This window comes from Budorcas taxicolor, chromosome 16 (assembly GCF_023091745.1).
Source record: "Budorcas taxicolor isolate Tak-1 chromosome 16, Takin1.1, whole genome shotgun sequence".
Lineage (NCBI taxonomy): Eukaryota > Metazoa > Chordata > Mammalia > Artiodactyla > Bovidae > Budorcas > Budorcas taxicolor.
Window position 1 is genome coordinate 6,314,201 of NC_068925.1, and position 17,870 is coordinate 6,332,070.

General features: G+C 48.8%; 1 protein-coding gene across 1 annotated transcript; it reads right to left on the reverse strand.

Moving 5' to 3' along the window:
• Nucleotides 1–13,921: 13,921 nt before the first annotated feature.
• On the reverse strand, nt 13,922–17,669 carry IL10 (interleukin 10). Its single transcript, XM_052654161.1, has 5 exons — nt 17,502–17,669; nt 16,629–16,688; nt 16,180–16,332; nt 15,108–15,173; nt 13,922–14,008 (listed from the first exon to the last, which is right to left on the reverse strand). Exons 1-5 carry the CDS (start codon nt 17,667–17,669, stop codon nt 13,922–13,924), a joined length of 534 nt encoding a protein of 177 aa, XP_052510121.1.
• Nucleotides 17,670–17,870: the final 201 nt, after the last annotated feature.

The window sequence follows — 17,870 nt, forward strand, 5'->3', positions numbered from 1 at the left end:
ATTATTTTCATGTGTGGAGCAAAGAGATTAAATTATATATATATACTGAGCAATTCAGTTGCTCAGTTGTGTCCGATTCTGTGACCCCATGGCCCCATGCAGCATGCCAGGCCACTCTGTCCATCACCAACTCCTGGAGTTTACTCAAGTCCACTGAATCTGTGATGCCATCCAACCATCTCATCCTCTGTCATCCCCTTCTCCTCCCGTCTTCAATCTTTCCCAGCATCAGGGTCTTTTCCAATGAGTCAGTTCTTCGAATCAGGTGGCCAAAGTATTGGACTTTCAGCTTCAGCATCAGTCCTTCCAATGAACACCTAGGACTGATCTCTGTTAGAATGGACTGGTTGGATCTCTTTGCAGTCCAAGGGACTCTCAAGAATCTTCTCCAACACCACAGTTCAAAAGTTCTTCGGCACTCAGCTTTCTTCACAGTCCAACTCTCACGACTACTGGAAAAACCATAGCTTTGATTAGATGGACCTCTTTTGGCAAAGTAATGTCTCTGCTCGGAGAAGGCAATGGCACCCCACTCCAGCCCGCTTGCCGGGAAAATTCCATGAACGGAGGAGCCTGGTGGGCCTCAGTCCATGGGGTCGCGAACAGTCGGACACGAATGAGCGACATCACTTTCACTTTTCACTTTCATGCATTGGAGAAGGAAATGGCAACCCACTCCAATGTTCTTGCCTGGAGAATTCCAGGGACAGGGGAGCCTCATGGGCTGCCGTCTATGGGGTCGCACAGAGTCGGACACGACTGAAGCGACTTAGCAGTAGCAGCAGCAGCAGTAATGTCTCTGCTTCTTAATATGCTGTCTAGGTTGGTCATAACTTTTCTTCCAAGGAGCCAGCATCTTTTAATTTCATGGCTGCAATCATCATCTGCAATGATTTTGGAGCCCCCCCCCCAAAAAATACACATATATAAATAAAATTTTATTATTTTTGGCTGTGCCATGTGTCTTGTGGGGTGTTTGTTCTCTGACCAGGGATTGGATTGGCCCCCAGCAGTGAAAGCTCGAAGTGCTCACCACTGAGCCACCAGGGAATTCCCAGTAAGCCTTTGTTAATTATCTGTTTTGTATATAGTATGTATCTGTTAATCCCAAATTCCTAATTCAGCCCTCTCCCTCCCCTTTCAATCCTAAGTGTATTTTCTATGTTTGTGAGTCTGTTTCTGTTTTGTAAATAAACTCTTTGTGTTTATATTTTAGATTCCACATAGAGGTGAGATCATGTGATATTTGTCTTTCTCTGACTTCACTTAGTGTGCTAATCTTTATGTCCATCCACGTTGCTATAAGTGGCATTATTTCATTTTTTTTTATGATTAAGTAGTATTTCACTGTATGTTTATATATACAGAGCATCTTCTTTATTCACTCATCTGTTGATGGACATCTAGGTTGTTTCCATGCTTTGGCAATTGTAAATAACGCAGCTATTAACGTTGGAGTGCATGTATCTTGTATTTCTACCACTTATATCTCACTGTCTCTTTCTTCTAGTTTAGGCTTTGCATGGGTCTGGGAATAAGCTTTCGTGTGTGATTTCGAACCTTGCTTTGACTAAGAAGAGCTTCCCTGGTGGCTCAGATGGCAAAGAATCTGCCTGTAAGGCAGGAGCCCCTGGTTCTACCCCTGGGTCAGGAAGGGCCCCTGAAGAAGGGAATGGCTACCCACTCCAGTACTCTTGCCTGGAGAATTCCATGGACAGAGGAGCCTGGTGAGCTACAGTCCACGGGGCCGCGAAGAGTCAGACATGATTGAGCCACTAACACACTTTTTGGCTAAGAGCCAGACTGAAGAAAAAATTCAATCCATTATGGATCAATATTTTAATAAACACAATAACAAAAATTACTAGGAAAATGAAATAGAAATGATAGAAGTATATAAAATGCAAACCCCATTCCAGTGATTCAATCTAGTAAACAAACAAAGTGAAAGTGAAGTTGCTCAGTCGTGTCCGATTTTGCGACCCATGGACTGTAGCCCACCAAGCTCCTCCGTCCATGGGATTCTCCAGGCAAGAATACTGGAGTGGGTTGCCATTGCCTTCTCCAAACAAACAAAATACGCTGTCAAGTTGCTATGCAGTTTTTTAAGCACTTGCTCTTCGTTCCTTGTCCTCCCTTGCCAGAGTCTGGTCGCTGCAGACCAGCACTGGTCTTCAGCCACAGTGAGCAGCACTGATTTAGGCAGTTTTCTGCCTCCATCCTCTTTCCCTAGACTGCAACTCAGGATGTTTGGTGCTAATGCCTCAGTTGAGATGAGGATGGGAGAATTGCTGTTATGTTGGGCCAGACATCAGGGGAAGAGGTTAGGTTTTACACTGTTGTCTTCTTGGGGCCTTTTCATCAATAGACAAATTATACTTGGGAAAACACTTTTTTTTAAAGTAAATTGTTTTTGGAGCACCGTTGCTTTACCATGTTATGTTAGTTTCTACTGTAGTCAAGTGAGTCAGTTATATGCATACATATATCCCCCCCCCCTTTAGGATTTCCTTCCCATTTAGGTCACCACAGAGCACTGGTGACTTTCTGTCCTCTCATTATGTAGGAGACATATGATCATATGTGAGCTGAAACAGACTTGTGTTGGGGGAGTGACAAAGAGCGTGCGCACTAGAGGAAACAATCTGTGTCTGGAGGTTCCCAGTTGGACGTGTCACTGGATGATGATTCGTCTTGGCCAAAAAAAAACAAAAAAAAATACACTTCTTGATTTGAATGACTCCAGGGTTGATGTTTGAACACTGTTATTTTTCTGATGTAAAAATGACTTCAGTCTGGTGAGATATGTTTGTAAATATGTTAGTCCTTTTATTTATTAGGAAAGTCCAAGAAATCTATATTTAGGGAACCTTCTAAGAAATCGAGGTCTAGTGTCCTCTCAGGTCAGTTCAGTTCAGCCGCTCAGTCGTGTCCGACTCCTTGCGACCCCATGAATCGCAGCACGCCAGGCCTCCCTGTCCATCACTAACTCCCGAAGTTCACTCAGACTCGCATCCATCGAGTCAGTGATGCCATCCAGCCGTCTCATCCTCTGTCGTCCCCTTCTCCTCCTGCCCCCAATCCCTCCCAAGGTAAGGAGCAGCGGCTGTGCTTTGCTGGAGCAGCTGTGAAGAGATACCCCACGTCCAAGGTAAAAGAAACCCAAGTAAGACGGTAGGTATTGCAAGAGGGCAGACACACTGAAACCACAATCACAGAAAACTAGTCAATCTAATCACACTAGGACCACAGCCTTGTCTAACTCAATGAAACTAAGCCATGCCCTGTGGGGCCACCCAAGACGGGCAGGCATGGTGGAGAGGTCTGACACAGTGTGGTCCACTGGAGAAGGGAATGGCAAACCACTTCAGTGTCCTCTAAGATTTAGAAAATCTAAAGTGGCCATGTGTGCAGTGTATGAAACGGGTGGCGGTACATATGTGGAAATAAGGATCTGCCAGCTGCCGGGGCCCTCCAGCCTTCCGCCTCCTGCTCTCACCCACAGATGACGTGGAAGCCTCTCTGAACTCCTCCTTGGACTGCATTCTGCTGGCCTCCCTTCTGCTGCCTTGAGCCTGGGTCACTTCGGTGCCCTTGCAGATGACTTACCCAAAACGTGGCTTTCCAGCTCCACGACCTGCATACTTCCAAGGACCTTTTCCTCTGCCTTTACTCAGCCCTCCGCTGTAAGATCTGTAGCCTGGGCTTTGTCATGGAAGCTACCCAGCCTCCCAAATCTCCTCGCCTAGTCTCTCCGCTCTGTCCACTGCCTCTTCTTGGCGTTTCAGATGCTACCACCACAACTGTTCCCTGATCTCCACACCCTCCGGATCCTCGCCTGGCTCATCTGCGTGATCTCTTTTCAGCAATTCTCTCCTGTCTTCCCTTTGGTAGTCAACTCTGAATCCTGGATCCAACTGTCCAATCCGGCTCTTAGGTGTACGCTCGGTGATCTCTGTTCCTTGTCCTTCTGGGATACTCATGGAGCAAAACGATTCCACCTTCTCCAAGCTTACCCTAGGCTGCCAAGACAATCCTGAGAAAGGTGATACAACCTGGCAGAACACTTCAATTTTTGCCTTTTTTAAACCTCAACCAGGCTCTGCACTGCCTGGAACTCCGCCATGTTTCTTGCGAGTTGTTTGCTTCCCACATTTTTGGCAACATCATCTCAAATCATTATTTCTCCCCTCAAACCTTCTTCTGTTCTCTGGTCCTTATTGACTCTTCAGAGAGAATAGAAACCATCTGATGGAAACAACCTCAACTTCCTGCCAACGAATCTTCAGCCCAGATGCTTCTGTACCCACTGTCCCTGCTTCCTTCCTGTTCTTCGGTGGACAGGCTCCTCCTCATTTCAAAGGCACCCCCCCACCCCCCGCCTTGCTTTTCCCTTCATCCCACCCGCTCCTCCTTTCTGAAGGCTGTGTTCAGGGGCTCTCCCATCTCACTCCTCTCTCTTCAACTGCTTTTCCTCCCCGATTGGCCCAGCGTCTTAGCAGAGCTGTCCACACTTGAGCTCACTCCCCCCACCCCCCACCATTCGTACAACCCCATCTATCTGGCCTCTCACTACTCCCCTGCAGTCTTGGAGATGACGTCACCAGGGTCCCCACTTGCTGCATCCAGCAGAGGCTGTTTTGTCTTGGTCTTACTTGGCTTCCCAGTAGCATTTTCCTCCTTGCCCCTTGGCACAGTTTTCCCCTTGTCCTCAGGGATGCCACTCTTCTCGTATTTCTTTTTACTGCTCAGGTCACTCAAGTTGCTTTTCAGCCTCTCCTGCTCTGAATTATAAATGTCTGGCTTCTCTGGGCTTTGGTTCTGGACTCTCTCTGGTCACTCTGCACACTTCCCCTTGGTGATTCGCTCCAGGCCATCATTTCACGTTCTGTCTCTACGGCAGTGACAGCCGGCCTGCTGCAATTTATCTCCAGACTCCACGTCTCTGTCCAGCCGACCACTCTGGACATACTCACTCAAAACCTCAGAGGCAACTCCAACTCGACGGGTCAATGTAGAGGGTGTCAACTCAAAAAAAAAAAAAAAAAAGCACAATGTGAGAGTTGCAAGTTGAGTTTTATTTGGGGCAAAATCAGGACCATAGCCGGGAGACAACACTTTAGATAGCTCTGAGAAACTGCTCCAAAGAGGTGGGGCAGGCTGGAGGGGGGAAGGTCAGTATATGTGTCATTTTGGTGAAGGGGGCATACATGCAATCAAGCACTTATCTCACCAAAAGTTTTCTGCTAGTCACTGGGAGCAGATGTCATCATGAAGGAATTTAGCGCTTTTCTAGATTTGAGGAGATGCAAAAATTGGGCTCATAAAATCAGCTCCTAAAAATATCCAACTCTCTGAAGACCTGTTCTGCCAGTTTTTCCAGAGCAGAGAGTGCCTCATTCCCGATTTCCGCCCTGACCTCCCAACACAACACACACTGCTGTATTGACGTTCAGCAGTTACCGCAGCACATGATTTAATCCTTGGAGGGGTAAAGGGCAAGCACCCTTGGCAAGTGCCAATTTGAAGTTGACAAGCGTATCACCCTCCTCTGCAAACCGGCTTCTTCTCTACCCAGTTGCTCATGACAGAAATCTGAGGTTTGTTTGGGTCATCACCTGCCGTTACCACTCTCATCTGAGTAGTTGCTGAATATCTGATCACTCGCACTTCTCTCAATTCCTGTTTCTTACCACCTTAGTCCAGACTGCAATTTCCTCTTGTCTGGATTGCTAGCAAATGGCCCCTACGTGGTCTCGTTCAGAAGATACACATTTTTCTCTCTACCTAATAGCCTTCAATAGCTTCCCTTTGCTCTTAGGTTAAAGTCTGAAAATTTTACCCCTGCCCATTGCTTCAAGCTCATCTTAAATCTTTCTCCCTCAAGCATGATGTCCCTCACGTATCGGGCTTCATTTTTTACTTCCTTAAACAGTTTAAGCTCTGTCCTACTTCCAAGCCTCAGATTATGAGAGGGTATGGAGAAGGCAGAGGGTCCTGAAAGGGTCCTGGTTCAGCTATCAGTAAAATCACCCTTGCTTCAGAGACACCTGCTTCCCATTCTTCTCAGTTCTAATGGGCCTTTCAGTTCAGTTCAGTTCAGTTCAGTCGCTCAGTCGTGTCCAACTCTTTGCGACCCCATAAATCACAGCACGCCAGGCCTCCCTGTCCATCACCAACTCCCGGAGTTCACCCAGACTCACGTCCATCGAGTCGGTGATGCCATCCAGCCATCTCATCCTCTGTCGTCCCCTTCTCCTCCTGCCCCAATCCCTCCCAGCATCAGAGTCTTTTCCAATGAGTCAACTCTTCGCATGAGGTGGCCAAAGTACTGGAGTTTCAGCTTTAGCATCATTCCTTCCAAAGAACGCCCAGGGCTGATCTCCTTCAGAATGGACTGGTTGGATCGCCTTGCAGTCCAAGGGACTCTCAAGAGTCTTCTCCAGCACCACAGTTCAAAAGCATCAATTCTTCAGCCTTTACTTAAAAAAAAAAAAAAATTTACATTTGTTTGTTTTTTAATTGAAGGATAATTACTTTACGGAATTGAGTTGGCTTCTGCCAAACCTCAGCATGAATCAGCCACAGGCATACATCTGTCCCCTCCCTCCTGAACCTCCCTCCTGCCTCCCACCCCCTCCCACCCTGCAAGGGGTCTTTAATACACGGTTCTCCCTGCTAACGATCTCATCGCCTCCCTTTTTGTTGGCCAGCTCCCACTCATTCTCCATGTCCATCCAGGTGAATGTCACCTTCCCACGGAAGCCTCCCTCTAACCTGAGTCTAGGTGAGTTGCTCTCTTAAAAGTTCCTATTTCTCATTTAGTTGACATCACAATTATAATGAAATTGTGTTGTAAACTTTGTAATGTCTATTTCCACCCCTAGCTATGAAATCCATGAAGGTGGATTCCATGTCTGTCTCACTGCATTTTTCTTCAGCCCTCAACATAGTACTTACAGCAGAACAGGTTCTGAGTGAATAAATATACCTGTCATAACAATTCTGATTTGAGGCAAAGCCCAGAGAGGAGCCCAGTCTGCCTGTTTTTATGTGAACCCCATCCTTGTCACATATGTATGCGGAAATTATTCTTTTTTTAAAAAATTTACTTATTTTCATTGCAGGCTACTTACTTTACAATACTGTAGTGGTTTTGCCATACATTGACATGAATCTGCCATGGGTGTACATGTGTTCCCTGTGTGTGGAAATTATTCTATAAGGTGACTTGATTAGTTATTTATGCTGCATTCTAAGTTCAGTCACTAATTAAACCCTGGTGGAGAGATTTGATAGGATCCGGTTGGGGAAATGATATCCTCCCCACCCCCCCATAATCCAGGAAGATGTCCTCAGATAGACATGCCATTCCAGGCTGTATATGGGACAAACTCTAGGCTCTGTTACACAATGGCTTTTTGATCTTGGGAAAAATTTTTTTTTTCTTAAATAGTGGTAAAAGAAAGAGCAGGGCAGTAGGCTGACTCATTTTTCAGGTTGTTCGCAGGGAAGTAACAATGATGGATAATGAGCATGTATGAACGAAGCTCAGTGTTGTAATCAAGCGAAACTTTCTACATAGTTAATCTAATCTGTATTTAATGTAATGTGCAATTACTGCTGCTCTGAATGAAATTGGGTGTTTATGTTAAGCAGTTCACTGCCACTGCTGCTGCTGCTAAGTCGCGACTCTGTGAGACCGCATAGACGGCAGCCCACCAGGCTCCGCCACCCTGAGATTCTCCAGGCAAGAACACTGGAGTGGGTTGCCATTTCCTTCTCCAGTGCATGAAAGTGAAAAGGGAAAAGGAAGCCGCTCAGTCGTGTCTGACTCTTAGCAACCCCATGGACTGCAGCCTACCAGGCTCCTAGGTCCTATGCAATTCTAATGACTGTAATTCATATGTATATTTTTTAACTTTATCAAGCCGAGTATTTCTGAGTCCAACTTCAAGCACTCAAAAAACTATCATCTCCCTTTTTTCTTCTTCAACGGTTCATTTTGCTTTCCTCTTGGAAGTGGTGAGTAGGGAGGAAGAAGGCGTCATGATAGATAGAAGGTATAGGTCTAGTGAACGGCACACAGGGGATGTCCGACTCTTGTCCATGGTGTTAGCATAGCGCTGATCTTACCATCTCCCACGTGAGCATTTCCCCAGATGTCTAAAGAGCACGCTGTGCTGCTCAGTCGTGTCTGACTCTTTGTGACCGGGTGGACTGCAGCCGGCCGGGCTCCTCTGTCCATGGGATTTTCCAGGCAAGAATACTGGCGCGGGGTGCCATTTTCTACTCCAGGGGATCTTCCTGACCCAGGGATTGAGCCTGCATCTCCTGGGTTGGCAGGTGAATTCTTTACCTCCCTGGAAACCTGGAGCTGCTTGAATTAGTTACTCTGCTCTTTGCACGTATCCACGCCTTTTTCACTTACGACAACAGCGCCTTGAAGGAATGATTGCTCTCTCTGTATTATAGAGAATACTGAAGTAAGTCATGTGGCTTGCAGCCAAGACTGAGCAGGTTCCAGAGCCTGCCCATGTCATCCAGGTGCTGTGGAATGAGAAGCAGTCTGTGTTATTCCCATATCGTCTCTAGCCAGAGTGCCGAGCTCTGGAAGCTCAGGGCTCTGCCAGTGCTCAGCCCTGCTTGGAGAGGGGAGATATTGACAGCACACGGATCACTGGGAAGCTGTTTGGAAAATCCCCCGTGCAGACCCTGCAGACAAAGGAGCATGTCCTGGAGGAGAGTTTAAGTGGAAGTGGGTCTGGCTGGCTGAAAATCTGACGCTGGGATTAGGAGCTCAGGGGTTGAAGGGAACTTACTGGTTTTAAACCTTTTGGACTGCTGGAACCAATTTTCCTCAGAGAGTCTGTTTTAAACTATTGTGACTGGTTAAATGTGTTTTTAAGGAAGTAATTCCATTTTCTGACGGTTTATCAAAGGTGTGATACATAACTACCAAGAAGAGCTTTCGATCAGCAAGAGGTAACCTATTTTTCCATACAAAGTGGCTATTACTTTAGTTAAGCATGTACCACGGCTTTTCTGGAGTCTGGACAGACCTACAGGAGGTAGGGGTGACAGATGTACAATTCCCACTAGACTTTTTCAAATTTTGGAAATTATTCAAAGGCAATCCTCTTCCAGCCCATGAGTGCCTTCAAGAACCCACATGAACGGCCCCGGTCCGAAACCACTGGTCCAGACCTAGTTCCTTACTTTATTATTGAGGAAAATGAGGCCCAGACAAGGTACGTAAAGTCATCAAGTGAGTTAGTGCTTAAAAGGAGTATTAAATAATGGGACACATACCACCTGGGACCCACCGGCCACTCCAAGATGCAGAGTTGACTGGTTCATTCTGCAGCCAGTTCTGTAGTTTATGTGAGTTCAAAGATCTTTCTGCCATTTAAAATTTGGAGTGTATGTTCTTATGATTCAGCTCCTGTTTCCTTGTGGTATTACATCTGCTTTTCCCTAACTTGCCCCAGGCCTAGAGCTGGTTCCCATGTTCAACAGTCAAGTCCACTTGCGGAGTGTTTTGAGGGGAAACAGGCCATCGAGTGGGCGGCTCTGCCATCTGGCCACTCCTCCACTTTCTGTTCGTCTGTGACCTCATCCCTTCCTTCCAGATTGTGCCTCGCCCCCAGGGTGGAAGGACATGCTTGCTTTCTCTCTGATTCTGCCTTTGTTCAGATGGGTAACCACACTGTCATCACAGATTTGGGGAGCTGACCTCATGGGGCCCACCCTCGTCCCCTTGGCAGCTGGAACCACAGACAAGCAGAGTCTCACTCTCCACTGACAGCCAACCTCTGCCGTGAGGGGACCAGCGGACATGGAGGAGGTGAGGAGGTTTGTTCTTCTTAGAGAATAAAGATAGGAAGCAAAGTCCCCATCCAAGCCTCATCTCTGCATCTCATGTCCATTCAAAACACATGGACATCTTCATACCCGACCCTCCGCTTGACTCTGACTTTACACCTGGTGCGTTAGTCAGCTCAAGCTGCCGTGACAAAGGGCTAGAGACTGACTGTCTTCAACAAAAGACATGATTTTTCTCAGTTCTGAAGGCTGAAAGTCCAAGATTAAGGTGCTGGCAAAGAAGGTTTCATCTCAAAGCCTCTTCTCACACGATTTCCTTTCTTTGTGCTTGGGAGGAGGGAGCAGACTCAGAGACCACATGTGCACGAGCTGTCTGCCGTCTTTCCTTACTAGGACACTAATCTCAGCGCAAGGTCCCCATCCTCATGACCTCATCTAACTCTAATTCCCTTCCAAAGGACCCATCTCCAAATGCCATCACACGGGGGTTAGGGCTTTAACACATACATTTTGAGGCAACACATTCAGTTCACAACACCTGGAAAACAAGTTTTGCTCATTTTCCAGATGAGATGCAGAGGCTCAGAGAAGTAATTATATTAGGTTGAACCTATAAGAGAGGACCAAAGACGGACGGATCCTTGATGATGACCTATCCACGCACTCTGATATCTATCCAAATCTTCTCCTTCCCCTTAACAATCCAGAAGCCTGATGGATGGTTCAAAGCAATTTCTTCTAAATTCTTAGAAGGGTGTAGTAGTTTTAAAACATGTCCACAGATTCTCTGATGCTCTGTCCTTCCAAAGGTGGAATCTAATTCCTCTCCCCTGGAATATCCTTAACGATGTGCTTCTAACAAATGGAATGTGGCAGAAGTGATGGTATGCGATTTCTGAGGTTAAGTCAAAACAGTACCGTGACCCGCCCTGTCCTCCCCGCTGTCCCCACCTTAGATCATTGGCTCAGGGAGACAGCTGCCGTGTCGCGAAGATGCTCAGGAAGCTGCGTGCAGCGGCTCATGTGGTAGGAAGCCAAGGCCACCTGCCAGTGGTGAGTGATGCACTGAGGCCACTTGCCAGCAGCCCTGTGAGTGTGCTGTTGGGCACATGATTGTCCAGCCCCAGGCAAGACTTCCAGTGACTGCTTCCCCAACTGTCATTTTGACTACAGCCTCCTTTGAGACCCTTGCTGTGCCAAGATTCCTGACCTACAGAAACTGAAGTCATAGACCTTTGTTGTTCTGAGCTGGTATACATGCGGGGGCAAGAGGCGCAATGATAGGTAATTGGTACAAAGGGAAATGTGTTTCGTGTCGGTGTTCTCATTGGTCCATTCTCCACATCACTCCTGTGGCCCAGCTCTATCAACATTTTTTGAGCATCAGTTTCTTCTTATAGAAAACAGCAACAAAATATTATCAAGTGTAACTGGTGCACATTGTGCACGCCTAGAACAGACTGGCTCAAAAGAAGTGCTCAAGAAGTCATAGTTTTTCTCAGCATCTTATCAGCAGTGTGGCTTCTCTAGGTGAGTTTCTTTCTGTTGACTTCAGATGCCCACTTCCCTCACGTGAGGTGTCAACCTCAAACCGAAGCTAGAGTGCATTACCTGTCAGTGAGCCCAGCCACCTGAACTTTCCCAGCGGAGGGGCTCAAGGCTTCTTCTCCTTTTCAATATAGAGTGCCTTCCTCCCTCTCCCATTGTCTTCTGCTAGCCTCCATCCTTTTTTGTTTTTTACCTTTTTATTTTATAGCGGAGTACAGCTGATGAGGGCTTCCCAGATGGCACTAGTCGTAAAGAACCTGCCTGCCAGTGCAGGAGACCTAACAGAGGCAGGTTTGATCCCGGGGTGGGGAAGATCCCCTGGAGGAGGGCAGGGCAGCCCACTCCAGTAATCTTGCCTGGAGAACCCCATGGACAGAGGAGCCTGGCGGGCTACAGTCCATAGGGTCGCACAGAGTCGGACACGACTGAAGTGATTTAGAATGGACGCATAGCTGAGTAACAATGTTGTGATGGTTTCAGGTGACTGAAGTGACTCAGCCACATGTACACATGTATCCATTCTCCCCCAAACTCCCCTCCCATCCAGGCTGACACTTCACATTGAGCAGAGTTCCCTGCGCTGTACAGGAGGTCCTTGCTGCTTAGCAGTGTGTACACATCCATGCCAAACTCCTTAACTATCCCTTCCTCCCATTCTTCCCCACTGGTAACCATAAGCTCACTCTCTCAGTCTGTGAGACTGTTTCTGTTTTGTAAATATGCTCATTTATATCATTTGTTTTTAGATTCAGCATATAAGAATTGTGAGATATTTCTCTTTCCCTGCCTGACTTGCTTCTCTCAGTGTGACCATCTCTAGGTCCATGCATGTTGCTGCAAACGACATTATTTTATTTTCTTTAATGCTACCCTCCGTTCTCAACCCTAACCTTTCATCTCAGAATTTCAGCTTTGATGCTTCCCACTTCCTTCCTATGGTTACTTTAACCGGAGTGAGTCAGGTTTTACTGAAAAACTGACCACAGCCGCTCGGCTCCCACCCTCCCCCAGACCAGGGCTGCCTGAGCAGAGAGTGAGGGGGGTTGGGGTTCCTCAGCCCTTCTTTCCCCTCTCTGCCTCGAGTCATGGGGCTTTGAGCAGGGCTTCCCCAGCCACCATGCCCCTCCCAGCAGACCGCAGTCTGAAGCCGATCTCAGGTTTGTCTGGCAGCTCAAGGAGAGAGCAGAAATGCAGCAGCTTGAATCCTTGGGCCACCTTGCTTATATTCCACCCTACTGGGTCCAGCCTGTTGCCTCTGAGCTCAGCTCAAGGAGAATTTGGTAGAAGATTTAAGGTGTGAATACTAATGACAGCCAACTGTGCACACTAGGACCATCTCCTAGGGTCCAGAGACGTGTAACCCTTTATCTCAATCCTCGCAATAACCCGGGCAAATTAATATTCACCCCTGGAACTTTGGAGCTTGAAGAAGCAGACAAGAATAACAAAAAACAAGACGAACAAAACCCCACCAAAACCCCTAAACCAAAACACTGGAAAACTTCCTCTGCCTAGCTTTTCAATTTTGGTATGTACAGAATCTCATCCTTAGCCTTGAAAATTAGCATGATCACGAAAGATGATTCTTTAAAGGATTGAGTCTGTGGGAAGATGATGGTGGCCTTTGCTCTTGGCATTTGAAGGGGTGGCTGCTTTTCCCAGATCAGGTTTGGAGGCTTCGTTTTCCGTGAGGTGGTATCCAGCTTTCTTTCCCTGGAATGCAGAATACATTCATCCACTCTCCTCTATCTTGGAAACTTTGAGGGAACATTTTTAGCCAGACAGAAGTCAACCGACACCATAACGTGGTTTTAATGACTCATTTATTTATTCAAAATTAAAATCTGCTATGAAGACAGACAAACAATGTAACATTCCCAGAGGAATTGAGTTGCTTCTAGTTCAAACTGAGTTCTATTAGAACCAATTTTAGGTTGTTATAAATAACAAGCTGACCACAGCTTTCAAGAATGAAGTGGTTGGGGAATGAGGTCAGGGAAATCCCTCAGAGCCACTGGAATATTAATCGTCAAAGCGGCTCCCTGGTTTCTCTTCCTAAGAGCATGAGTCTCGATAATACTCGGGGAGCCCCAGGACCCGGGTGGGTCCAGGGACAAGAGAAATTAGAGGGCAGTCAGGGAAAACAGCCCAACAGCTGGCAAGCATGGTTAGGCTTGGAATGGAAACTGCAGCTAGCTCCACAAGGAACATTTCTTTATATAACTTACAATTTCTTTTTAAACACTAAAATACCATAGGGTATCACCCTATGGAAACAGCTTAAACACAGGTGAAATTAATAAATATTGAAAAAAAAGGTATAATATTCGGCTTCTTCCCAAATAGCTCACAGAGAAGCTCAGTAAATAAATAGATGTGGGAGCTGAGGTATCAGAGGTAATAAATACTCTAGGGGAGAGGCACAGTAGAGGTCTCCAGGGAGCTGGCTCTGCTCTCCCAGAACCCTGGATCGGATTTCAGAGGTTTATATCGGGGAGTTTAGTCGAGTCACCATCCTGGAGGTCTCCTTCCCTAGAATGCTTCAGTTTTACATCTTCGTTGTCATGTAGGATTCTATGTAGTTGATGAAGATGTCAAACTCACTCATGGCTTTGTAGACACCCCTCTCTTGGAGCTGTGTGGGGAGAGAAGATGTGTTCAGTGAAAACTCCCTCTGAGCAAGTGAGTGGGTCCTTGCTGGGATGGTCATGACCCTGGGCCCAGAGGCTGCACTAGCTTGCTTGCATTGGGAGATGAAGGACAGACTCTGGGCATCTGGAGAGATGCCCAACTGTCAGCAAAGGTTATGCGTTGGCCTGGACCTTGCCCAGTGGGCAGCAAGAAGAACGTTCACTTCGCAAAGCACAGTTTTTCGAACGGTGCTTTTCCAGCAATTTTAAAGGTCATGTGCTCACACGACGCTTATTCAGTATCTGATGAAAACACATTAGCGGAACCACTTTGAAAGAAAGACAATGAGAGAGAGAGAGAGAGAGAGAGAGAGAGAGAGAGAGAGAAAGGTAGCCTTGTTCCTGTTTATGTTCCCCTACCCGTGGAGGGAGCAGGCCCAGCCCCGCTGCTCTGACCTACTGCAGGGGGGTTCATGGCCCCTGATGCTGGAACCTGCCCAGGGTCTGTCCCTTGCCCACGAGGAGGACATAGGCCCCATGGCTTCTGGAAAATGGGGTAGAAGAGCTCATGGACAGTTGGAAGTGAGAAGGGCCACTTCGTTTGAGAGCTGAGATTCTCAGGCACTTTGTATGTGACTGGCGGGTGAAAGAGAGGGGTCAAGTCAGGTAAGGAGAGCTCTGCTTCCTGCTCTGGGCTCAGGGGCGCTCGGGCTGTGCCCCTGGGTGTGTTTCTAAGTGCACGTTCACGTGTCAGCTTCCTGCACGTGCGGCTTCAGGCTGGATCCCAACAAGCTACTTTCTGTTTCCTCAGTCACTCTCCCCAGCACCCCACTCACTGTGTTCACAGCTGGCGGGCCGGCCCAACCGGCAGGCCTGCAAAGGCAGGGAGCAGTCATTTAGAAAGCCCCAAAGACACTTCACAGAAAACAAATATAACTGAGGTGGCATCCCCTCACTGGATGAAGAGGTCACCCCACTTGCCGGGTTCCCACACTCCCTCCGAGCAAAGTTCAGGGCCTGCTGAGCACCTGCCCACCTTCGCCCCTTTGGGAGTGGATGGAGGTCACGGTCCTCAGGCCCTTCCTGCCAGCAGCCCAGGCTTACCATATTGAAGACTCTCTTCACCTGCTCCACCGCCTTGCTCTTGTTTTCGCAGGGCAGAAAACGATGCTGTGGAAAAGGAGAGAGTATGAGCAACATTGGCGCCTGGTCCTGGATGCACCGTGCTTCGGAGACAGCCTGGGAGCAGGAGGAGGCCAGCTCATCTTGAAGGCCCAACCTGCAGCTCAGGGAGGACTGAGCCTTCCCCGCCAGGCAGAGAAGAAACACAGCAAGGCAGGGGCCAGGCGGCATGTGTGTCTCTAGGAGCTCCTCCCCACTGTTAACAAGGCGGCATCAACACCTCCGTCTTGGAGTTTCCTTCCGGGAGCATCCCAGTGCCAACAAGACTGCTGAGCCAGCCCTTCTTCCATCCTGTCCCGCTTCTGGCCTGTCCCCCTCCTTGGTCCTAGCCACGAGGACCATTTCTAAGTGCCCTGTGGAGCAGAGACACAGGGTCAGCCCTGCCAGCCAACACCCTTGCCTAGCGCTGTCCTGCAAATAGAGCCCAACTGATTTCTCAACATCGGCGAGGGAACAGAGGAAACCAGTGGGGAGGGTATCATTGCAGTTGGAGGGATCAGTAATCCTGGGGGATTATTCGCAGACACTAGCCTGGGACCAAGGAGATCCCTGGCCCTTCTAAAATGCCGGGACAATCCTGGCAGTCAGCCGGGCCCCACCTGAAGCTCTGCTTTCAAAAGGTCGAGAAGAAGAGGAAGGGGCTTTCCCTCTCCTGGGCCCTCCACCTCTGCCTGCTCCTGTGGGGCCCAGGGCCTCGGTTCCCAGGGACAAGGGAGCCCTGGTTGAAGCTCTGGGCCCCTTTCACGTCGAGACTGGGGACTGGCTAATAACCCACGAATGACTCACAAATAACAGGAAAGCTATTGCAAATCTTCACATGTAAGCATTCAGCAGCCACCCCCACCCGAGGCTCTGAGAGAGCCGAGCTAGGCCTGGGGCTCCGGAGGGGCAGGGCACCCGCCGGCCGGTGTCCCGGGGTCTCCGGGTGAGAGCAGGGCTCGAAGAGGAGGTCTCAGGATGAGCCCAGAGGAGCCAGAGCCAGCCTGCTACTCACACAGCGCCGCAGCCGCAGCCGGAGGGTCTTCAGCTTCTCCCCCAGCGAGTTCACGTGCTCCTTGATGTCAGGCCCATGGTTCTCAGCCTGCGGCATCACCTCCTCCAGGTAAAACTGGATCATTTCCGACAAGGCTTGGCAACCCAGGTAACCCTGAGGGCGGAAGCCAAGGCGGGTGGTGACCCGGGAGGAAGGGCTACACGGCCTGAGAGGATGGCTGTGTTCCCCAGAGACCTTGTTCAGTGGCCACCTCCCCCTGGAACGAAGCCCTTGGCAACACCCAACCCTCTGCCTCCCCCTGGCTATGTGCTGAGTTAAGATCTTCCCACTTCTCCTTTTTTTAAAGTGAAGGAAGCAGACCCAGCTCCCTGCAGGCGAAGAAGCTGAGCCTCCCTTAGGCACACCGCACGCTCCCTGCCCCCGCCAAACGCGCTCACCCCAGACCTCACCTTAAAGTCATCCAGCAGAGACTGGGTCAACAGCATGCTGTTCAGTTGGTCCTTCATTTGCTGCAAGAAGAACACAAGGAAAGTGAACCCAAGGTTTGGAGCAATGCTGAGAATGACTGTCTTTCTGATATCCTTTTATTGAGAGACGTTTTGATTTTTAATCAACACAGCCCTGTCTCCAAAAGGGAGAGGAGGGCTTTTGAAACAGGACATTCAATAGCACTGAAGCCCTTAGTTAAACCAGGTTGTCCTCCGGGAATCAAGTTCTTTTAAAAACCTGGTTGGTGTTGAAGGCAAGGCAGAAGCCTGCCTGGGTCCCAGGCTTCGTTCTGTAGAGCTGTATCACGTGTGCAGGGACCCTCATTGCCGACCCCTCAGCACCCTCAGCTTTGCTGTCTCCTCGCTGCCAACATCCAGCGGCAGCGCTGACCGTTCTCTAGGAGTGGCAAGCATCTTCTCCTGCAGGTCTCCCCCTATATGCGCTACCCCCAACCAGCTGTCTTTCGGGTTCTAGAAGCCCTCCAAGCTGAGGCAACTATTGTATCCCTGCCACGGGGTTTTGGGAACATCTTCACCTCCAATCAGATCTCTCCCAGCCAATGAGGTATTGAGCTCCAGAGGAATCCTTTACAGATTTCCTAGCGCCGGCTAGATAGTGCGTTTACATTTTTAAAGACAACTTTTCTTGCACAACCTGCTGCATCACCAGAGCTCAGATTAACTCACTGAACCCACAGTTTGACCCGGGACTCTTAAGAATTTCAGCTTCGAGAGGTGGAGGTGAGTGAAAAGGAGGCTCTCGTGAGTGCCTGCAGAATGGCTCTTCCTGCGGTCCTAAGGGAGAAAGGAAGGCTAGGAGGGCTTTGTACTCACAAAGAAAGTCTTCACTTTGCCGAAGGCAGCTCGGAGCTCCCGCAGCATGTGGGGCAGGCTGGCTGGGAAGTGGGTACAGCTGCTGTCAGACAGGGTGCTCGCATCTCGGCTGGCTGCCACCCCAGCCAGGAAGACCAGGCAACAGAGCAGGGCTGAGCTGCTGGGCATGGCGGAGCTCTGTCTTCTTCGTTGAGTCGGACTTGTGGTTTGGTTTTGCAAGAGCAAGCCCCTGTTGTGTAGACCTTCACCTAATGTGCCCCCTTTTATATTGTGTGAGGCCTCCCATTCACAAAAAGCCACAGTGTCACAGATTTCCTGGCAAAGGTTTCTTTGCCCCTCCCTTCCCTAGACCTCTCCAGCTTTGCATCT